Raw genomic sequence first — 23,519 nt, 5'->3', positions numbered from 1 at the left:
GATAGACTCAAAAAAGAACAGCTAGTCAATATCACCCACCTTTAACTTTTAAGCCACTCTAATCCAATGGTAGAGCTGACCATTACAATTATCTTTTTCATTTAGTTTCAAAACTTTATTGCTACATCAGAGAATATCATAAAGAAAATTCTTTTTAGAACATAGATCTAGAAATTTAGTTTATTGCTTGGCAATGATGGTAGAGCAACATGAGACATGACATCAGATAGTTACTTGTAATTTTACTTCTCCATGTTAAACTACAATGCTTGTGCAAGTGTGATTTTAAACTACAATATCTTCTATTATATTACGTTACTCTTAAAAATTTTAAATATATATATGTACAGTCATGTCAGAAAGTGTTCGTACCCCTGCGTTCCGAGTGGTTTTTTGCTCATTACTTGAAAAGTATCACAATTAGGCTAATAGAAGTACAGTGTATTATAAGTATTATGCTAACACACATCTAAATAAATTTTTATGTAAATTAAACGACAAATAAACTGTTTATAAACAAATAACCAAAAATAGGAGAAAGTGTTTGAACAGTTCAGAACGTGAGAAAAAACTGATATTCCTCTAAACATTTTTTTTATTTGGCAAAAACTACATTATACCATTCCAGAACTAAATACTGAGTTCATAATTATTGGAATTTAGCCAGCAAAAAATGTACTTCCGGCAATTTAGCACATTCTCCGTCATTATCTGCTTGGACATCATGGCATACAGGAAACAACTGTCCAGTGATTTAAAAAAACTGAATTATTGTAAAATACAAGTCTCGTGTGTCTCTTTCCAGTATTGCTACATAACTTAATGTGCCAAATCTACTGTTAAAAGCATAATTGCCAAGTTTAAGCTTACAGGATCAACTGCTAACCTCCCTCGATCCGGACGCCCCACTAAAATTCCATAGAGAACCAAGAGAAGGTTCTCAGAGAAGTCAGTTGGAACCCTCGTTTAACACAGAATGATATACAGAAACTGGGATTGAATTAAGCACCTCTACAGTTACAAACATGTTACGCTCTTCTGGGTTAAAAGCATGCCGTCCTCGTAGAACTCCATATTTAAAGCCTGTTCATTTAGAAGCACGATTGAGGTATGCAAGAAAGCAGGTAGATAAACCCTTTACCTATTGGAAGAGTATTCTTTGGTCAGACAAGACTAAAATCGAGCTTTTTGGCCACAATGATGTTTGCTATATTTTCTGTAAGAAGGGGGAATGAAATCTTCCAAAAAACACCGTTCCTACAGTTAAACATGGAGGTGGCTCGATCATGCTATAGGGTTCCTTCAGCTCTTCTGATGTAGGCAGCTTTCACTGCTTTAACGGAATCATGAAAAAAGAAGAATACGTTGATATATTAGGCACTTATATCAAAAATGATGCTCGGAACTTGCGGCTTGGGCGTCATTGGATCTTTCAGCACGATAATGACCCTAAGCACACATTGAAATATGTGCAATCCTGGTTGCATTCTGGAGTGCTCATCATAGTCACCCAATCTCAACCCAATTGAAAATGTTTGGCATGAGTTGAAGATCAGGGTTCATCAGCATCATCTGAAAAAATTGCAAGAGTTGGAGGCCTTCTGTAAAGAAGAATGGAAGAAAATACCAGTCGAGTACTGTCAGACCATCATGGAAGGCTATGAGGAGATATTGCACCAAGTAATTTACCTGAAAGGCTACACAACTGACCATTAAAGTAGATGCACGAACACTTTGTCCCTCCTATGTGTGGTTATTTGTTTATAAACAGTTTATTTGTTATTCAGTTTACATAAAAATTTATGTAGATGTGTGTTAGTACAATATTTAAAAAACAATATACTTTCATTATCCTAATCATGATACTTAATTTATGAGGGAAAAATTACAACGCAGGTGTACGGACACTTTCTGTCGTAACTGTAACCTTCATTAAGCATCTTCACCATCTAAGTAACTAATCTTTTTAAGATTTAACGACAAATGAAAATTTCCAACAAATGTCACTGTCAAGTAGGTAAGATGCCCAACATGACTAGGTAGTTAGAGAGTTTGATTCAAAATCTGGGAGTCATAGGTTCGAGTCCCCATCACTCAAATGCGCTTGCCCTTTCAGTGATGGAGGCACTGTAATGTAATGGTCAATCTCACTATTTGTTGGTAAAAAAGTAGCCTAAAAGTTGGCAAGAGGTGGTGATGATTAGTTGGCCTTCCCTCTAGTCTTACACTGCTAATTTAGGGATGACTGAGTGCTTACTTCATACACAACCATAACTAGGTATGTTTCTCAATCTTTATTAAAATGTTTAAACAATGGTTTACATACAAATATATTTGGATACACTATCAAGTGTACAGCTTCAATAGTAAACAAATTTAAAAACCCTTAAATCATCACTTCTTTGCCAGTAACAAAGTGAGTAAGTGGTATGAACAGGTGTTGAACAAAGTCACACTCACAAATGTCCCACACAACATTAGATTCACAATCACAGAAGACTAGAATTTCACATTCCAATGTACTGTCCATAGTATCAAACTTACTTTAGTTTCTAGGTAAATAAAACCTACTTTGATTTAATAATCCACTCACAGGCTAACTCTTCTTTATGTATAAATGAAATATTGCAATTCAAAAGAAAACCCCAAAGAACAAGTACTCGGCTAATCAGTCAGACTAAAAATAATCATGCTGTTATGTGCAAGATATTAGTTATTGAATGATACACAAGCCAGTAATGAGCAATATATCATTAGGTACATCTTCAAATATAAACACAAACTATAAAATTTGTAACAAGTTTACAAATTGATTCAAGGAAACTTTTGTTGTTGTTAAACAAAAAGCTACACAACTGGCCATCGGTGCTCTGTCCACCATAGGTGTCCAAGCTCCATTGTAGTGTTATGATCCCTCAGGCTTACCTCTGAGTCATAAGGGGCTCAGAAAAATGTACTTAACATTTTATAAAAGAAACTTGTATTCCTGATGAGCCAAAAAAAAAAATCAAGTCTAGATCACTTTTGATAACATAAACAGAGCACTGACTAAAATGGCCAAAAAGATTTGGAAATACTGGATGTTCTTTACGGTATCTATTATTTTCATTCTATTATATGTTGCTGACTGATTAATATGGTAATGTTTGTCCACTTTCAATTTTTCACCACTAAAACATCAAAAACACAAAAAGAAATTATATATAACACCTATATAACAAAGGCCTGCTGCAAGTTAGTTTTTAATACAAAAGAAAATGGATACAGCCAACACATGCACAAATAAAACAAATTAAACTTTCTTTACTGATAATAGAAAAAAAATTTCACAAAAATTACTATTCATATATGTATATATATATATATATATATATATATATATATATTACTTTCAAAGAACAGATATTAATAACAAAATTAAAATTTTGATATGGTTTAAAGATCATGACAGCAAACTCACTAACACAAACAGGGTTTTTCCATTACCTACGCTGTTGTTATGAATAACTAACACAATATTGGTGCTGCACAAGAAACACGTCACGTGTAAATCTTTAATACAAAATGAAAATCATATACACTACAGTTACAATAGAATTTTCATCTTTAACTAATGATACAAATAATTTTGTTTATTTACATGAATATTACCTTATATTCAATATCACTAAGAAAAAAATATTAGATATTTGGTGGGAATAAATTTTGTTTTCTTAGAAAAATGTGCAACCTACTTCATGAATCACATAGAAATTTGCAGATGTTCTATTCAACTGATTATCAAACATTTTGTGTACAATGATAATGATTCTTTGTGATATTCATCTCACCAACTGAAGACAAATGTACCCTTTCTGAGCATGTAATTTTACATTCATCCATCGCTGGTATAATATTTAAATTACCCCCTTCATTATTACCTTTAATTTTGTAATATAACTTTACAATACACAGTTTTTATATTACTATAACAACTAATTAAACATGTCTGAGCCATAAATAACAATTAACCACATCTATTTTGGTATATCAGTTAAATACTTGATAAAATCCCAGCGAAAAAACACACAAGTTAGCTGAAGCTGTGACACATCTGATAAATGCTGTGAAATAAAATACTAAAGTTCTAGTATTATACTGCTAAGCATAACTTGAAAATTTAAAATAGAATAAAAAATGCAAAGAAAAGAAATGCCCATTGTGTTATGAGGAAAATACATTGTTGCATATTTATGTTTTTGCTTTTAAAGCTTAAAAGAAATGAAACATTTTATCAAATAACTATTTTCAACAAACATATAATGACTATGCAGTTCCAACAATACTATTATAAATTTGTAAACTTTTCATAAGTAAACCTGCTTTTCTATGTTCTTCCTAAAAACTAGTGAAACAATGAAAAAACTTACAATTACTGATGCAGGTTTAAAGTTTTCATTTCACAACGGGTACAATACGAAAAACTCAAACATTATGAAACAAGTACTTTAGAAGTGAAGTTTTAATTACAAATCCAACAAACTATTAAAAACAAAGAATTAAAAAAATAGCCAATATCAAGTTTAAAGCAATGTTATGCAACATGTCCTCTAAATATGTCACATTAAGAAAAAAATGTATACACATGACAATCAAGTGTATTTCTATTTAATGAAATTTGAAAATATTTGAAGAGAGCTATGTTTAAAATACAAAATTTATAAATCCCTTAATTAATTTCTAAGAAAACAAAACCAAAAATAAGATTAGAAAAAATGTTTTGAAATTTGACATGAAAAATAAATCTGATGAAGGTAGATCCACACATTTTCTACAATAATGTGCCATAAAACCTCTAGTTACATTTTTTTTTGGCACACAACAGGCAGAAATAGAACCTGTATGTTACACTGATTCAGTTTCAATAATACTGTAGCCAGCTACAAATTAACAAATATTCCACACTTTCATCTCCAGTAAACTGAGATTGTTTTGAATAATACAGAGAAAGTATTGCAATAAGACAAGAACTGAAACTTACACAGTAATATTTTGAGATTATAAATAATTCTGGATACTGAACTTTGTTTTATATAGTTCATTTACCTATTTATAGAGGATTTTTTTCTTATCAATGTGTAAGTTATGAAATATTTTTATTTTTAATATGAAAAGTAAGTAAATGCACAGTTGTTATATTAAACAAATTACTATATGTACCTTACTGATAAATTGTAACTCTCTGCACAAAAAATACATAAATGAAAGTTTTTCAAAAGGATATTACAAAAAAAACAAATTGAATTGACAAACAATTACATCACAAGTACAACACAGTTACTGCTTATTTCTTTACCTATCTATAAACAATATTTGGTGATAACAGTTAAAACATCTGCACTCTTATGTAACTATCTTTTCTAATGAAATAACTTCTAATATCAAGTGTCAATTTAAAAGGATGATTCTTAACAAGCACTATAATGTGTTTTCAAAACATGGACCTTTCAAAAAGCACTCAAATTATATTAATTTTATTTTAATCTATCAATCAAGACTTCATGAACTTGTGTGTTTTTCTAAGATCTTAATAAGTAGTGCAATATAATGTTTATTTTATTTTTGTGCGTGTGTGTGTGGTAAAATTAACAATTAGAGAAAACCTGACAATGAATATTTGTCATTATAATGAAATTTATAAAGAATTTTTCAGGTATTGAGAATCACCTACGTTTATATAATTTGTGTTTAATAGGTCTCTTTATCGAGCCAATAAATAACTCAAAAACTCGATCTATGCTTAATTTCATAATGGGAATAAAAACATGTCTGACCAAAATAATTTAACCATCAAGTCTGCGAACCAGTGAGACCAAATTTGGGGAATTGGGGGTCACAGTTCCCAATATTCACATTACAACCAAAAATGATTTACTATGATGATAAGTTCAATTCTGTGAACCTCAGATAAAAAAAAAAAAGGCACATTTTAATACCAAAACAACAACACTCAACAGTGTTTGAACATGAATATATGGAGTTTAAAGAGTTGGCCAATCTCTTCTCCTCTTGTTTGAAACAGTAGAAGTGTTCATGCTCTTAGCTACCTTACATCAACAAGTAAGCTCCAATGAGCTCTCCTGAGTCAAGTCTCAGATTGTGCAACATAGGGTAGTCACTGTTGTGTTTTTTTATGGGATTTCAGATGGGGATATGGGTTTACTCCCTCATAGCCTGAAAACTATTGTGAATTCAGATGCCAGATTTTCTAATGGTTTCAAACCTCTATTCAGAATTCTAAAAACAAATTAAGATACTGGAAAGCTTTGTTTAAAAACCAGTCCACCAAGCATCTCTCTCCAAACTACAGAACAGATACTTAAAAAAACAGTAAATGTCTACCACGTAAATAGAACTTCATGAAATAATGTCTATTATCATACTACACAATGGTGTCAGAAAGCTGTAGTTCATAGAATGCATAAAATGTAAGATCATTGTTATTTAGATTAGAAGAAAGCATCAGAAAACTGAAGGACCTTGTTATTGTACATTGAATATTGTTGCTTTTTAAATGTCAGAATTGTATAGTAAATGATGGCTTTCTCAAAACACAGCTTTTTTTCTACAGTAAAAAGAAAGATTGATGAAACAAATTAGTTTATGAACAAAAATCCCCAAGTACACAGATTTTACTTCAAACTGATGATTCATCAAAACAAAAATGTTGAATCCTTAAGAAAATAAGAATGAACTACCATATCTTCCAACTGTAGTACTGGTGATATTTGGTAGTTTTGTTTTTTTCACTGGTCAATCAGCAGTTTACTTGAAAAACTTTTATGCTTGAAAGATTCCACGTTACGGTCTCCTGTTTCTTGATTTAAAATTATCAGTTTGTTTTATTCTGATGCCTTTTTGAGCTCTGTATCTTTGTTCAATATTACTATCTCTACTAGAAGGTTGAGAAAGGGACGATTCAAAACTGGTATAATTCTCTTTCTGCCACATGTGTGCTGGGATGGCTGATTCTTTTATATACACTAACTTAGTGTTCATTACCTGACAATCAATTTGCATCATGGTCACATGGTCTTTAGGATGTTCCATGGTTTCTAAAGGTTGTAAAAACATGTAAAAATTAGTTGAAATGAAAGTATAAACTATCAATAATTAGGTACAAATACTACCAAGTAAGTCAATGCGATTAATAATATCAAATAAATATTGTTTGTGAAATAAATTTTTGTAGTCTTAACACCTTGTTACATTAAGACCTTCAAGATTCTTACCATTAAAGGTCATGGCTGGCATCACAAGGGACATTTTTGGACGTAAGGTACGGTTGTGGGCAGTAGCAGGTAATAACAGGTGATCCTAGTTTCAGTTGGAACAAAGAATAAATAATATACAAGAAAATCACTCATGTTCATCAAAATCATAGAAAGAGTTAAACAAGCGAGTTTAATAGTTCAGTAATGTGACATTAAACTCATAAACAAAGCATTAAAAATTGGTTGATAGTTATGGAAGCATAATATTTCTAAAACAGACACTTGAAACTGTGGGTATTGAGTGAAACCTCAGGAGTTGAATAAATGAAGCATTTAGGAAATATGAAAAATTCAATTTCTTTAATTCTCTACGTAAAGAAAACAGAGTATTTGAAAAATCAGCTATTACTCATACATTGAGGTAATGTACTACACAATAAATGTACTTCATATCTGGAATGTTCTTGTAATAATCAAGGAAAGGTAAGGATGTACATATTTTTAATTCATCCCAGAACTGAAATTCCTTACATCTTAGCCTTGACAGAAAATAGTTACCATATTTTATGGCACATCAGACACGTTTTCCTTACAAAAAAAACCACTAAAAATGACCATGTGAAGTTATATATATCCCTCAGTTTGTTCCCCATGAGCTAACAACATTTGATATATATACAAAAATATATGATTAGGCTTATAATTAATGATAAAAAAGTTAAATACATGAGTGGATTTATAACAGATCATAATAATCCCAAATAAATAACATCAGTAATTTTAGCAGTTCATCAGGATTTAAAACAGATCATAATAATCCCACACAAGTAGCATCAGTAATTTTAGCAGTTCATCAGGTTTTCAGTGCCCACTATTTCATAGATGTTTGAGTGGTGAAAATTCATAATGGATTATTCGTAAATAGCATAAATTCACTATTCGTAAGCAGTAGCAATAAAGAATTTGCTTGATATTTATATAATTAAAGGTGTATTTATTTAATAAAATGACAAAAAATGGTGTCTTTTGATTTTTACTTCACTTATTTTACTGAAAAGTTATTTGTCAAGTTGACTGTATGGTATTTTCATTGAAACAAGTGTTTTTATGATGCGTAGATTTCATGTTGTACGATATTTGGAATAAACATTAAATGCTTTGATACACTTGAATGTTTTTTTTCTTAAACATTCTTCCATGTTATGAAATGTAGTACTTATAACAGTGTAATCTATTTAATACATATTTACCAATATTATTTGTTTTCACAAAAGGTTTTAAGGCTGTCCAATAAATTCTAACTTTCATATATTCTTCTCCTTTCAGATACCAATCATAATTTAAAACACTTTAAGTCCACATAAATGAAATACTCTATCCCATAAATAGTTAAGAATGACAACTTTAAACTACATCACCCCTCAACAGCTCAGACAGGTTGGCAGTATAAATGAGACTGACTGAGCTTTGTGTACTTTAATGTGGGATATTTACATGCTATAGTTTCTGTGTGTTTTATTAGTTCTCACCAATACAGTATTCTGTTGTCAGTTTGTACACTGTCCATAATTATTTTGATAACAGACTGGAACCACAGATGATTTACAAATTTTATGACTGATTATGGTACTGTCAAAGTATAAGAAGGTGGAGTTAATTCTCCTGTTAATACAAACTTATTTTGGTATTTATAAAGGACAGGATGTGGTTTTGAACTTTTCAGATAAAAATTTCACAGTTAGCTCATGCTAAAAATCACCAAATAAGTTCTAAATAAATAAAGCTATCACATTCATTATTAATAACACTGTTTTATACTCTATGTAAAATATTGTAAATAAATATATAGTTTCTGAAAAACGATCTACTAGAAACAGTAATTGATTTCATTATGAGTAAGCACCACTACTTGTGTCAAACTGATGGAACTAAAATGCGTGCTTCTGATAAACTCGATACAAAATAATAGAGTAGCACTGAAGTGTAATACATTACATAATTTTATGCATATTATTAATTGCTACAACTGGATTGTCACTGCTCCACTAAAATTTAAAAAAAATATTTTATTTTATTGTGAATTGAAATTTTAGTTTGTAACTTAGTTTCAGAAGTAATAATACTATGACAGTAATCCAAAAAATGATGAGCAGTTTGTAGGCTGTCAGTTGACAGCCTTTTTACCTAGTAAAAAGGTAAAACAAGACATTCAGTTTTGATGAAATACAACTACATTTAAAAAGAATGCATCACCCAGATCCACTGTAAAGGTGCACATCAATAACAAGTATTTCTGATATACAGTTCTGTGGGTGTTCAATGCATGCACCTTCAACATCTCTATTTTATAAATTACACAAATAACAACCTCACTCTCATAATATTATAAAGATGAGTTTCAGTTTGAAGTCAAGATCATGGTCAAGCCGACATTTCTGTGGATAATTTAAAATGTTTTTATCTTCTGTGAATAATTATAATAATACACTGTCAGAAATGAGCAACAAAAGCAACAAAAATGCACATTTGTAAGATATATTATTAATTTCCATGTGATTAAAAGTGATTATGTCAGATGACTTAGTGTGTTCCATAACTGCATATCATTATTAGTCTACAAGACGGTGTTGTAAAAACAGAGATACCTCTAGGCTTTCAAAAAGGTAAATTTGTAGATGCAAATTTAGCAGCGGCTATCCATTAAAGACAGTTTATTTGATTGATTATTCAAAGACATCTATTACTATAGTCTATTATTTAGGAACATGCAACAAAAAGAGAAACTGTTGCTAACAAACTCTATAGCCATAACTGCTGATGTTTAACTGAAGGGAAAAAAACAACTGAACAAGCTTGTAAAGTACAACAAACACCAAACAGCCTTAACTGATCAATTCCTTCAACAGCATTCACAATTCAACTACCTGAAATAGTCCAGAAACTGTTTAGTGTAAATGTGAATGAAAGAGCACAGCTTTAACAGTGCATAGTGTAAACTGTAAAAAATGAATAACTGAAAGCAGGGGATTTGATCTGGTGATGTACGTTTTACTTATTTCTGAATACTACATAGAAGAAGAATATAAATAAGACTGCATGAAACACTTGACATGTGTTTGTTCCAACTATGCAAGTTTTTGAAGATGATGTAATGGTGTGAATAACATTCTTTAGCTGAAATTAGCCATTTGCATTCTTCAAAGAGCTGTTTAACATTCAGAGCTGCATAAACCTTTTTGCCAATTATGTTTTCCAATACAACAATACAACAATCTACATTATTCACATAGTCTAAAAATGGTTCAAATGATGTGTCAGTGAATTTAGTTCTCTTCCTTAACTAACATAATCAAATTCAAATTTCCTATAGCATGTTAAGAATGGGTTTAACATAACATTTGAAAGCCATAATTCTCTAGTCTATATCTATGAACCAAACACAAGAATACTCTAGGATTAATAAGCTTGAACTAAAATATACCTTCTGAAATCATAAAAAGTCTACATAAAAGTGAGTTCACAGTGTTAATACAAGAAAATTAATACAGGTCACACTAAGAGAATGTTGGATATTTCTGTAATTGCCAACATCTGCATGTTACAATTGTTATGATAGTAACTCATACACAGGGGTAAAAAGCCACACTGTGAAGCGGCCAATATTTTAGGTACATGCTCTATTAAACTAATTAGCATATCAGACCTTAAAAGTTTTGACATGACCAGCAAAAAATGTATGATAAATAGTTAAACAGCTAAAACTTTTCCTGGGCCAGATAAAATATTGTTATATATAGAAGTGCAAATTATATGAGAACTGTTATAACGAGAGTGATAGTGTAATTAAAGCATGGTGATGAAAGAAAAAAAAGGATGACTAATAGCTCCTACTAATTACAATAAATATTCTGTTGTTAAAAATTGAAAACACTAAAATGCTAAGAAAACTCCTAGAGTACGATGTTCAAATATTTCAAATAAAAGTAATGAAAATATTTTTTAAATAAAAAGAGAAATCTGACACACAGTAAAATAACAGCAACATATATTATTAATAAATAAAGTAACAGAACTCTTTAAATAAAGCAGCAAAAAATACATATATCTGCAGTATGTTTATTAATGGGCAAAAGAAAAATCTACTAAAATGAAAATATGATTAAAACATGTAGTGAATTAAATAAAACAATTGATTGATTGATTGATTTAGTGTTTTATGGCACAAAGCAGTGAGGCTATCTGCGCCAGACATTCGGTAAAAATGTAAAAAAAAAATTAAAATAAATAAATAAATGTAGTAATAGACAAATAGAAATGAAGGTAAAACAAAAAAGTATAAAACCAATGTTGACACCTAGTCTACAATGTTAAGATAGAAGGCAGAGTATAAGAAGTTGTAAGGTATTTACTCTAGCAAAGAGGTAATGATCATAACCCGCCAGGAAGACTAACAGGTAAATTCAAGAACCACCGTCAGTCACCTGAAGTTGGTCTTTCCAGTCCTGGTTCTGGGTTATGTGTCATAGCAACCAGTATCAAAATGTAAAAGAATAGAAGTTTTAAAAGATACATAGCAAAATTGTAACAATGAGTAGCCAAATGTCCAGTAAAAAGATAAAGTCAAGTAAATGGAGTAAAATTTGTAAAAGTAAATGAAGATAAAAACAAAACAGCAATTAAGACAGAAAATGGTGTAAAAACCAATGTTGACATCCAGTCAACAAAGTTATAAAATATTTACTCTAGCAAAATGGTAATGATCATAACCTGCCAGGAAGACTAACAGGTAAGTTCAAGAACCACCGTCAGTCACCTGAAGTTGGCCTTTCCAGTCCTGGTTCCGGGTTGTGTGTCATAGCAGCTATTATCAAAATGTAAAAGAATAAAAGTTTTAAAAGACACTCCGCAAAATCGTAATAATGAGTAGCCAAATGTCCAGTAAAAAGATAAAAGTCAAGTAAATGGAGTAAAATTTGTAAAAGTAATTGAAGATAAAAGCAAAACGGCAATTAAGACAGAAAATGGTGTAAAAACCAATGTTGACATCCAGTCAACAAAGTTGTAAAGAACTACCTGAGCAGAATGGTAATGATCATAACCCGCCAGGAAGACTAACAGGTAAGTATAAAAACCACCGTCAGTCACCTGAAGTTGGTCTTTCCAGTCCTGGTTCCGGGGTATGAGTCAATATGGCCAGTACTAAAAAGTTAAGTAGTAAAAGTGTGAAATGATATGCAGCAAAGTATAATAACAACTCGCCAGGACGACTAACGAGTAGTTCAAACGGATAGTTCAAACAGTAGCGTTAGTCACCTGAAGTTGGCCTTTCCAGTCCTGGTGTCGAGTTATTTAATGTTCTGGCCATTGTCCAATGTCAAATTGAAGGAGAGAGATTAAAACTGTAAAAAAGGAACCACAATTAAAAAGGTGTAATGAATAAATATGCAACACTTAAATGAGATTAATAAGATTAATAGCCATTAAAAAATTAAAAACATTATCAAGGTGGACAGAGTCACCATCACCAACAACTCTGTCCAATGTCACAGACTGACACTGGGAAAAAATATGTTTAAAATATTGCCGTCGTTGAGAATTGTAACGATGGCAAGAAAGTAAAACGTGGCTGATAGTGATTTGAGTGTTACACAAACTACACATTGGTGCATCAGTTCCAGATAAAAGAAAATGATGAGTTAAAAAACTGTGACCAATGCGTAGCCTAGTGAGAACAACTTCCTCCTTCCGAACTTTACGGAAGCTAGATGGCCAAAGTCCAATTTTGGATTTGATTTGAAAAAGTTTGTTGTCATGTTGCTCACTCCAAGTGGACTGCCAGCTGGCACGGAGCCGAGCCTTGAAGAAAACACCATAGTCCATGTACTAGGCATAGGAGTGATGGTGCTGAAGCAGACATATTTAGCTGCCATGTCTGCAAGCTCATTCCCGCAAATACCAACATGACCTAGTATCCAGAAAAACTGGATTGAAGTAGCTGCTAATAAGAAATGAGCCAGTCGGTTTCGAATATCAGCGACAATAGGATGTGAGCTAATGTGTAGCGATTCCAAGGCAAGTATAGAACAAAGCGAATCAGTATAAATAGTGCAGTTGGAGTACTGCTCAGCTGCAATATGATCCAGGGCAAGAGATATGGCATACAGTTCAGCAGTGAACACAGAAGCTGTAGAAGGGATTCTGCACGAACTACTGACCCATAGCAAACCATAGCAGAGCCCACTGAATTACCTGATTTGGAACCATCTGTATAAATGGGAACTGAATGATTGTTTGAAAGATATTCATTGAATAAAAGATGGTACTTCCAATCTGGAGTATCTGCCTTTTTTAGGTGACTTAAAGATTGGTCATATTTGGGGACTATAATAAGCCATGGTGGGATAGGCTAACCTGTGGAGTCTGCAATGTTGTCCAAGGACAGACCCAATTCATCCAATTGCGCCCGGATGCGAAGGCCAAACGGAGCAATGACAGATCGCCTGTTCTGAAAAGTACTACCCACCGAGGAAGGAAAACACATTTCCAGGTGGGATGCTTTGGTAAGGAATGAAGTTTCGAAGTATATTGTAAAGATAGTTGCCAACGGTGAAGGTGTAGAGAAGGTTCATGAGATTCAATGTATATACTTTGAACTGGAGAGGTACGGAAAGCCCCAGTGCAGTTTCGAAGTCCTCGGTGATGAATGTGGTCCAGCATCATTAAGGCCGAGGGTCTGGCAGAGCCATAGACCATTGATCCATAATCGAGTTTCGATCTAATAAGAGCACGATATACCTTTAACATTGAACAGCGATCTGCCCCCAAACTGGTAGAAAAGAGAACACGGAGGATGTTCAGTGCTCTTGTGCATTTGACTCAGAGCTGCTTTAAGTGTGGTATAAAGGTCAGTTTAGGATCAAAGATAAGCCCCAAGAACTTGGTCTCCGGGACCACTGGCAGCAAAACTTCACCGATATGAAGTTCAGGATCAGGGTGAATACCCGTCGACGGCAAAAGTGCATGCATACAGTTTTGGAGAGAGAGAAATTAAAGCCATCCGCCAGAGTCCACTTCCATTACACAATTGAGGGCGGTTTGTAGTTGCCGCTCAATATATCTCATGTTTGACAACTGACATGAGATGTGAAAGTCGTCGACATACAGCCCATTCGCAACAGTGAGAGGGAGTTGTTCAGTGATGGCATTTATCTTTATACTGAAGAGTGTAACACTCAATACACAGCCTTGAGGGACTCCAAGTTCCTGTACAAAAGAACGGAAAGTGTCGAACCCACACGAACTTGGAATCTCCTGTCCATTAAAATTTTTTAATAAACATGGGTAGATGGCCACGTAACCCATATGTATGGAGGTCTCATAAAACGCCATACCTCCATGTTGTGTCGTAAGCCTTCTCTATGTCAAAGAATATTGATACAAGATGTTGGCGGTTGAGAAAAGCTTCTCTGATAGATGTTTCAAGACAATTAGGTGGTCTGTGGTGGAGTGCTGTCGACGGATCCCACACTGAGTGGGCGAGAGGAGGTTGTTTGATTCAAGGAACCAAACAAGACGAGCATTAACCATCCTTTCTAATGTCTTACAGAGACAGCTCGTCAAAGCAATTGGACGGTAGTTTGAAGGAATCTTGGGATCTTTCCCTGGCTTAGAGAAAGGTAAAATAATAGCCTGGCGCCAGGCATCAGGAAAAACATTCTCCTGCCAGATCCGGTTGAAAACAATCAGAAGGACATCAAGAGAAGCAGGAGATAGATGGTGCAGCATGTCATAATGAATATCATCAGGTCCAACAGACCGATGAAGGGCCATTTTTAGTTCCACCAGGGTAAAGGGACAATTATAGTCAAAGAAACAGTCAGTTTGAAAGGAAAGAGGTGATCGCTCTGCCTGAGTCTTGATGGCCAGGAAGGTGGAGGAACAAGCAGAAGTGCTAGATACCCGGCAAAAGCTTTCACCTAGAGTGTTAGCGATGTTCCGAACATCAGTCACCTCCTGACCATCAGAGAGTAAGATCGAGAGGGGGATAGAATTGAAGTGTCCATTAACCTTTCGAATCCTGTCCCATATGATCTTGGAACTGGTGGTAGAAGATATACTGGTTGTGAACTTAATCCAAGATTCCTTCTGGCTTTGACGTCTTACCCACCTAGCATGTGCACCCATTGGAAAGCAACCCGGTTTGAAAGTGTGGGATATTTACGAAAAGTATCCCAGGCCCGCTTTTGAGCCTTCCGTGCTAAGTGGCAAGCAGGATTCCACCACGGACGAGGATATCGTGGAAAACGTGTCGGGATTTTAGGAATACACTGAGCTGCTTGTATAATACAGTCAGTTACCGCTGCTACACAGTCGTCTATTGATGGCTGATTTACGATGGCAGGATCAAGTTCTGCGAGAGCAGTGAAAGTGGACCAGTCTGAGAAATGGGAGAATAATGAAGGGGAGCAAACTGAGAGATCAATAGCAGTAAAGGACTGACTAGGAGCATGAAAGTAAGTGGAAGAACCAGTATTGAAAAGAGAAAGATTGTGATCAGAGAGCATCCGCTCTACAGATCGGCCCCTCCCATCAATAATAGCACTTCCCCAGAGGGGATGATGTCCATTAAAATCCCCTAGGATTAGAAATGGAGATGGCAATTGTTCAACGAGAGCATCAAGATCTGATTGATCATATGTCTCTCCAGGGTACAGGTACAGAGAACAAACAGTGATGGTATGACCCAAGGAAACACGGATGGCTACAGCCTCCAAGGGTGTGTTGAGTGACAAAGACAGGGTGGGTGCGTGTTGATCAACCAACAGTGCCACCCCTCCATGTACTCGACCATCACACAACCTGTCATTTCTGTACAGAGAAAACTGCCGAATGGAGACAGTATCAGCAGTTTTGAGAAATGTTTCTTGTAAAGAAAGACAAACAGGATGGTAGGAAGCAATCAGCGTTTTGATATTATCCATATTAGAACGTAAACCTCGACAGTTCCATTATATCAAGGTGGCCATTTTTAAGAACAGGTAGATGAAGTGGCTCGAGAACCCTTCAGTTTACGACCACGTCTTTTTTCTTTACTGTCTTTAGTCGAAGGAGGTCTAGCAACCTCCATGGATCCTGCTCTGGGTCGGGTGGGCAGGTTTTTGTTATTGGAAGGGGAATCCAGTGACTGAGGACGCGAACAAATAATTGTTTTGTCTCTTGTGGTGGGAGAAAAAGATGTATCAGGAGAAATGCCCGTATTTGAAACTGAAGGACGTGGATCTTGAGGTTTGTTGGAAGGTATGGGAGGAACAGAGATTGGTGTGGAAATCGATTCAACCTTTTTAACCACGGAGGTCAAAAGGCTTTTCATTTGTTTTGAAAACAATTCTCTTGGAGGCACAGAGAGATCTGTTTGCACTCCCACTGTAGTTGTGAATGAAGTGCAGCAGCATATGTCCGAGATGGAGTTGCAAACAGCAATTTCCGAGCTTCAGGATAACTAATGTTATGTGTCGTTTTCAAATGCTGCACCTCTTTTTCCTCCAACCATTTTGGGCAAGAATGAAAGTAAGAGGGGTGAGAACCATTGCAGTTTACGCAATGTGGGTTCATGTCACAGTCATAGGCATCGTGGTACTTACCTCCACAACGAGCACATGTCAGGGAACCACGACAAGATGTCTTTGAGTGGCCGAATCTCTGACATTGGAAACATCGAAGAGGGTTTGGTATGTATGGCCGAACCCTGCAAATGAGATAACCTGCCTTGATGGTGGCAGGTGCATGTGGTGAAGTAAATGTTAAAACGAGGGTATTTGTTGGCAGTGTAACTCCATCTTTGCGAGAGGAGATGCGCCTTACTGCAGAAACTCCTTGAGTGGAGAGACCAGCGAGAATCTCTGACTTGGGAACGTTCTTCAAATCCCTTTCAACAATAACTCCTCGTGAAGAATTCAAGGTAGCATGGGGTGTAACCTCAATAGGTATATCCCCAATTGCCTTTGAATTCAAGAGGAGTTCACTGTGTTGGGATGTGGATGTTTCAACCAATATGTCACCAGATCGAAGTTTCTTTACTGACTTTGGAGAGCCAGCAAGTCCCTCTAGTCCCTTTTGAATAAAAAAAGGGGACATTTGCCCTAAAGGTTTTTCCGAAAGAGAATGTAATATAAGAAAATGAGGTACGTGTGTTACTGATGTTGACGATTGCTGTTCTGAGTATTCAAGACGTGGTCGCTTACCCATTGACTGTTTTTTTTACAATTTTATTTAAATTTTTTAGAGGATCCATAGGAAAAAGAAAAAATTTCGATACCCACTGACCCCACCCACCATGGAGCCCTACAAGGGGACGCACTACAAAGTCACGCAAGGACAATGCAGCAACGCCAGGGTTTCATGAGAACTATACCCAAACACCAGCATCAGGCACAATGTCCACAACACCTGTTGAGAACTTCCAACACTGGTACTTGGTTGACTCTGGCTCAAGTGGAACAGCCGATTGACCCAAGGGGGGCCACCCAAAGGCCGCCCGTCTACAGGAATTCGAGGCCAAAGTGGTGTGTTTGGGTTGGACCCCTCAACCACGAGGATCCTCTCCTCCTCTTCACGGGTCACCATGCACGACAAACACGTGGGTGGATGTTTAGATCCCAGAGAAGATAACCAGATAGAACAGAAACTTCCCTGGGAGGTCCCCTCACCACGTACAAGAATCCACACCGAGGGGAAATAAAACAAAACTGAATGTTTCTAGCTCTAGAAATTCAGAAATCACATGTGAAAAACAGCAAAATAAAATAGATGACAATGTGACACATATATAAAAAACAGCAGAAAGGTATAATTTTTCTTAATGAAAGTGTATTTCTGATAGGTATTTTTCTCCTCTCACAACATAAGCTTTTCTCATTCTGTGCTGCCCTCTTAATTGCAAACTTATTTGAATGCCACAAGCCTTCACTCCCTTAGTTGGAATCCAAATTTCCAACACATCTCTTATGCAAATCATTGTGTCACCTCTCCACAAACAGGAAAGCACTATTATGTAACACACGTGACTCCCTCCACGAGTCACTACCAAACTTTCACTTTAAAATTTGGCAGAAGACACAAGCACCAGATGATAATGGGAAGGAAGAGTGAGAGGAAGGAAGTACTCATTGAAAATACATTTTCATTTGGAAAAATTATAAATTATGATACAGTACCTGCCCTCTGCTCAGAAGATTACCTTGAATTCCACACTGAAATGGATGAGGGACAGAAGACTTCAGAAAAGCACAGGGTAATCAAATTTCAAGGATCTGGGAATATGTCATCTGGAATCCAAGGGAGGTCCATTGCTTGCACTTGACCCTTGTGATTGTGAAACAAACCCAAAATGACCCGGACTACCAAAAACCTTGTAACAACAAGGGAAACCCAGGACAGAAGTGTAAACATGCCATGAATACCTTCTGTGACCCACAACACAGAACACTCATCAAGAGGGGAAGAAAGACAATTTCAAATTTGCTTAAGGACTTATGTGGTTTATTTACTCAGTCTCCAAAACCTCACCTGTTTGGTTCTGACATCTACACAAGAGTAGGAAGAGGGCAACCAATCAGTAAGATGAACTGCATTTGGGTGTCTCAACTCAGGGAAAACCATCCATCCAGAGGATCTTGTAACTCCCTCTACATCAGCAGAACACCAATATTCTACTCTGAACTGATTGGTTATAACCATTATATGGAACCCATCCAGCAGGCTACCTCCATATTCAACCACCTCAGTGGCTTGGAACAGGTAAGTGGTACAAAGGGGAAAAAATGTGCATTGAGAGTCTGGAGGGACAGAAACACAAGAGACAATGCAATGGATGATCACAAAAGCCATAGTTTTAAAAGCAGATCATACAGATTTATTCAAACGAGGCATGTTAGGGATCAGTAAAACTGTTTCATGTCCCAAAAGCAAAAAAACCGTGCCTGAAGAATGTGAGCCAAAGACAACAGACACACCAACGTAGAAGTAAGGAGGAAGAAGACATCCACGGAAACACTCTCAAAATTCCTATGAAGAGCCTCTCACAAAAGGTGAACAGAGAAAAGGTACCAATAACAAGATTATGAGAATGAGACAAAGGAGGGAAAATTGGGTCTAGGTAAAGTGAAGAGGGTAATCATGGATTGTCCCCAAACTGGTAGGATCGACCCCAACAATTGTTGTTGGTCTAGAAACTGAGTCCATCTGATAATTGATAATAAGCCAGGGCAGACTGATTCAAATTCCATCAGAGATGAAATATACTAACTCCTTTCCTCCCAGCTGTGAGAAAATGTTCCATACAAACCTTGATATTGGGTGATGAGGAAAAACCAAGTAGGGTTGGAAAGGAGACTTATGCAAAAGGGAAAGACACAGGTCATAAGAAATAGGAGTAAAAAACAAAACTTAACAAACACGGAATATAAAGATGGAAAAACTGATTAATGATGAGTTGAATCCTCAGGTAATGAAGAGAAGACATGGCAAACTTTGGGGAGGGGAACAGACAATCAAAATCATTATCAACATAACTCAAAACCTCAGTAGGAAGTGGGGTGGGAAGAGATGAAGGAGGTTGGTGCATATACTGTTCAATATGTCACCAAATGAGCAACAAAATATCCCCCAAAAGCATTGCCCATGCCTGTGATGGACAAGATTGCCTTAAACATTGGAGAAGTACCCAAAGTAGTGACAGTAACCTCAGAATTCATGAGGAACAATCTGGAAAAATGTGGACGTATACAACAACTGTGGACAATTATTTGGGCATTACAAAAAAAATTGCAAAAAATAAAATCACTTTAACTTGTAAGAAAGCAAAAAGAGAACATCTAAATTCAACACATAAGAAATGAGAAGTGATAGTTTGGTGGTGGCACATATAGGGTGTCATATGTAACAGGTGTTGCACATTCTGGAACTTTGGATTCCAGCAGTAGGATAATGAAGGCTAATGGCATTTTTAAAAAGTTTGCAAATAGAGGACAGCACAAAACAAGAAAAGCTAATGTTGTGAGCAGAGGGAAAGTACCATTTTTAATTGATTAAAGAATTTGATATGCACTAATTTTAACTGGAGAGATACGAAAATAAATCACCAAGTGAGTTGTAATTAACTATCTGAAATAAAACAGTTAAAGTTTTAAAAATAATTTAAATATACATTTAAAAAACAGAGAAACTAGATATTTAAATAATTAAATTTAAGTAAACTTATTTTCCATAAACAACTATTGGACAAAAACAACATGAGAAACCTACACCTGAGAAAGATACAAAGTAGAAAGTATCATCACGACGATGAATTGCTTCAAATAAATCTTTGTAAGACTTGCTTGGCTTTTGATAGACCTGCAACTCATTATGTCTTTGGAAGTTGCTAAAGAAAAAAAATATAAAAATTATTACACAATCCATAATATTTACTTTGTATTTAGAACAACACATTGAAAATATTTTAAAATAAAAACTATCCATATTTTATAATTTGTAACATTCTCAATCTTAGTTTTCTCAAAGGTTTTTTCCTTTAAAGTTTTTCAGTTACCCTAACATTCAGCAAAAAAAAAAACCAAGAAGAATATAGTATAGCACTTATCTACTTTACATTTTAACAAAGCAACACCAAAACAACAATGTTCAAAAGTACCTCTCGCACATACAAATATATGACAAAAAATTTCAATAAATTAAAATAAATTTTCTTTAGCATATCATGCATTTAATAAGAGAATAATTTGCTTAGTTTACTTCTATGTTATTTTACAAGTATATCAGGAACAAAATTAAAACTGATATATGACTGTCAAGTTAGCTCAGATTGTAAAATTTAGATGCAAAAAATGAATGCCTTAAGCTGATGAGACAATCAGTATATCTTGTCAATATTTTTTTGTATATTTTTTTTATTTTACAAAAGGGAAAGAATTTCTAAAAATTTAGTTTATAAATATTAAAAAAAATGATACTAGTAACTACAGGCTAGTAAAAACAATGCCACCATCATGAACATATAACTGAATTTACTCCAATTTAATTTGCAATTTATATAAAGCATCAGTGTTAAGTAATTTATATTAAAAAAGAATAAAAATAATTTACTCTTGATAAATATTTAATTTCAATATCCAAAATGCTGGTTTGAAAGTAATGTACTGACTGCAATGTGTTGACGTTGAGAAGACTTAACTTTTCTATATTATATTCATTCTGTCCAGATACTTTAAAAGGTTAGTTTACCTTTGTCCATCTTCTCCAGTTTGTCGATGTTCCATTAGCCATTTTGAAAATTTTAGATTTTTTTGTCTTGGTTTATTTAACCACAATTCTTCAGGACTTTCAGATTTTTTAACTTTCTTTCTATTCTTTTTCTTTTCTTCTAATCTTTGAACCCAACCAAGCAGCTCATTTTCCAATCTCAAAGATTCTGTTTTATTGATATACATGGGACACATAAGAGGTGCTGAAATGTTGTGGGTTTCTGGAACAGAATCTGAGGAGGAAGTTTCAATTTTATTGTACAAGTTCTTCTTATCCAGAAAACCAGAAACAACATCTTCTAAGCTGTCTTCATTAATGCTAGGTTTCCATAACAATGATCTACCTGTGGTTTTAGGGAAATAGCAGGGGCTGAGTTGGATTCATATTCTGAGCTCATAAATAAGCCACTGAAAAAAAAAAAGGTACTTAAGCTGAAAACAAACTGAAATTACCCCTTCATAATATCTCAAATTAATTAATTCATTTCTTTTTTCACAATATTAGTAAAATTTTCTATAACGAATCAAAACAAGCAAAAATAATTAGTAGTATTAAATGCACGAATATCTTTTAATGATAAGACATTTACCTTCGACAGTTATTAGAGCTATAATTAATAGTTTATTTACTGTTAAGCCTAAAACTATACAATACATCATGTCCTTTATGCACCATGCATATCAAAATGCAATTTTTCAGATTCCAAACTGTCAGATTTACTGACGAGCCAATCGGTAGCATTTAATCAATAGCTTTATTAAAAAGAAACACCACTTGCTATGAAATTCAGTAATTGAACATTCTGTTAAAACACACAATATTGTAAACATTACAAAACGTTGACTATATGTCTTCCTTACCCAAATGGAGCAAGATTAAGTGTAATCATAAATATCACTGCCATCACACAAGTTGTTTTCTTTATGTCTTTTGGCAAAAGTCTTTTCTTTAGATCTGCATTCTGCAAAAATGAAAACAAGAAAAGAGATAATTTACTCTCACTTTTCTCAATTTAGATTTATTTTTGTTCATGACATTTTTTATTAACAATTTTCATTCTTAAGAACAATAAAACATTTATATTTTCCTTAACACTGATGCTAAACATAAAAAAAAATACTGATTGAAAGTTCAAACAACATTTGAAAAATACAAGAAAGTGAAGAAATTAAAATATTTTAACTCTTGTGTTTCTTGGATGATCCATCAAAAATAAACTTTTACATCTACAGTAATATATACCTATACAACATTAATGTTTTTCAAAATGCTTCTAGAAATAATTACAAAATCACTCCAAAGCCTTTATAAGTTGACCAAGTAAAACTTTAAGTACATCAGTGGAGAAATAGTCCAAATTCTCCCAGGATCAATAATAATAAAAAAAAAAAAAGAGGCAAAATCAGAATACCTACAAGAAACCACCCTGGGCCTAATGAATGTTTCTATCTCCCAATAGATAATCTCAACTGAAAGGGACCCACCCATCCCAACTGTAGAGAGACACTAGGTAACAAAGGAGGAATAGGGATATCAGATTGGCTGCCATGTAAACAACTACAATACAGGAATTCATACCTTCAAATATCAAGTCTAATTTAGTTTGTTTCTTTCTTGAAGAAATTATAATTATACAAAAATCTATGAGGAGAGGCATCACATAAAGTACAACTCGTTACAGAACAATGCACAACACTTCTTGGAGAAAACCATGACCAATGCTTTGTCAAGAAAAAGTGATTACATTTTCTGAGTAAAATGATTATATACAGTAACAGGATATAGGCTGCAATGATGTGTGTGGAGAGATTTGCAAATTAGGTATTTCTAAGGGCATTTTATACATGGAGTATAAAAGACAGAAACATGCAAAACTAATGCTTAGATAAGCAAAGCTAATGTTGGAGAATAATGTCAGCAGGTGGCATATGTTTTGGAATGCAAATTACAGATCCTAAGATTCAT

General features: G+C 34.4%; 1 protein-coding gene across 1 annotated transcript in view; it reads right to left on the bottom strand.

The window, feature by feature from the left end:
• Positions 1-2,276: 2,276 nt before the first annotated feature.
• Positions 2,277-23,519, bottom strand: part of LOC143252143 (uncharacterized) — a 44,734-nt gene continuing 23,491 nt past the window's right edge. Inside the window, exons 8-12 of the mRNA XM_076503832.1 lie at positions 22,415-22,515; positions 21,534-21,961; positions 20,556-20,673; positions 7,272-7,356; positions 2,277-7,094 (exon numbers count right to left, since the gene is read on the bottom strand). Coding sequence (XP_076359947.1) covers positions 21,853-21,961; positions 22,415-22,515 — 210 coding nt within the window. The 3' untranslated portion in view covers positions 2,277-7,094; positions 7,272-7,356; positions 20,556-20,673; positions 21,534-21,852. The remainder of the gene's footprint in view (positions 7,095-7,271; positions 7,357-20,555; positions 20,674-21,533; positions 21,962-22,414; positions 22,516-23,519) is intronic.

Source organism: Tachypleus tridentatus, chromosome 6 (genome assembly GCF_004210375.1).
Source record: "Tachypleus tridentatus isolate NWPU-2018 chromosome 6, ASM421037v1, whole genome shotgun sequence".
NCBI lineage: Eukaryota > Metazoa > Arthropoda > Merostomata > Xiphosura > Limulidae > Tachypleus > Tachypleus tridentatus.
The sequence above is the reverse complement of the archived record's forward strand: the minus strand, read 5'-3'. Positions and strand labels throughout refer to the sequence as shown.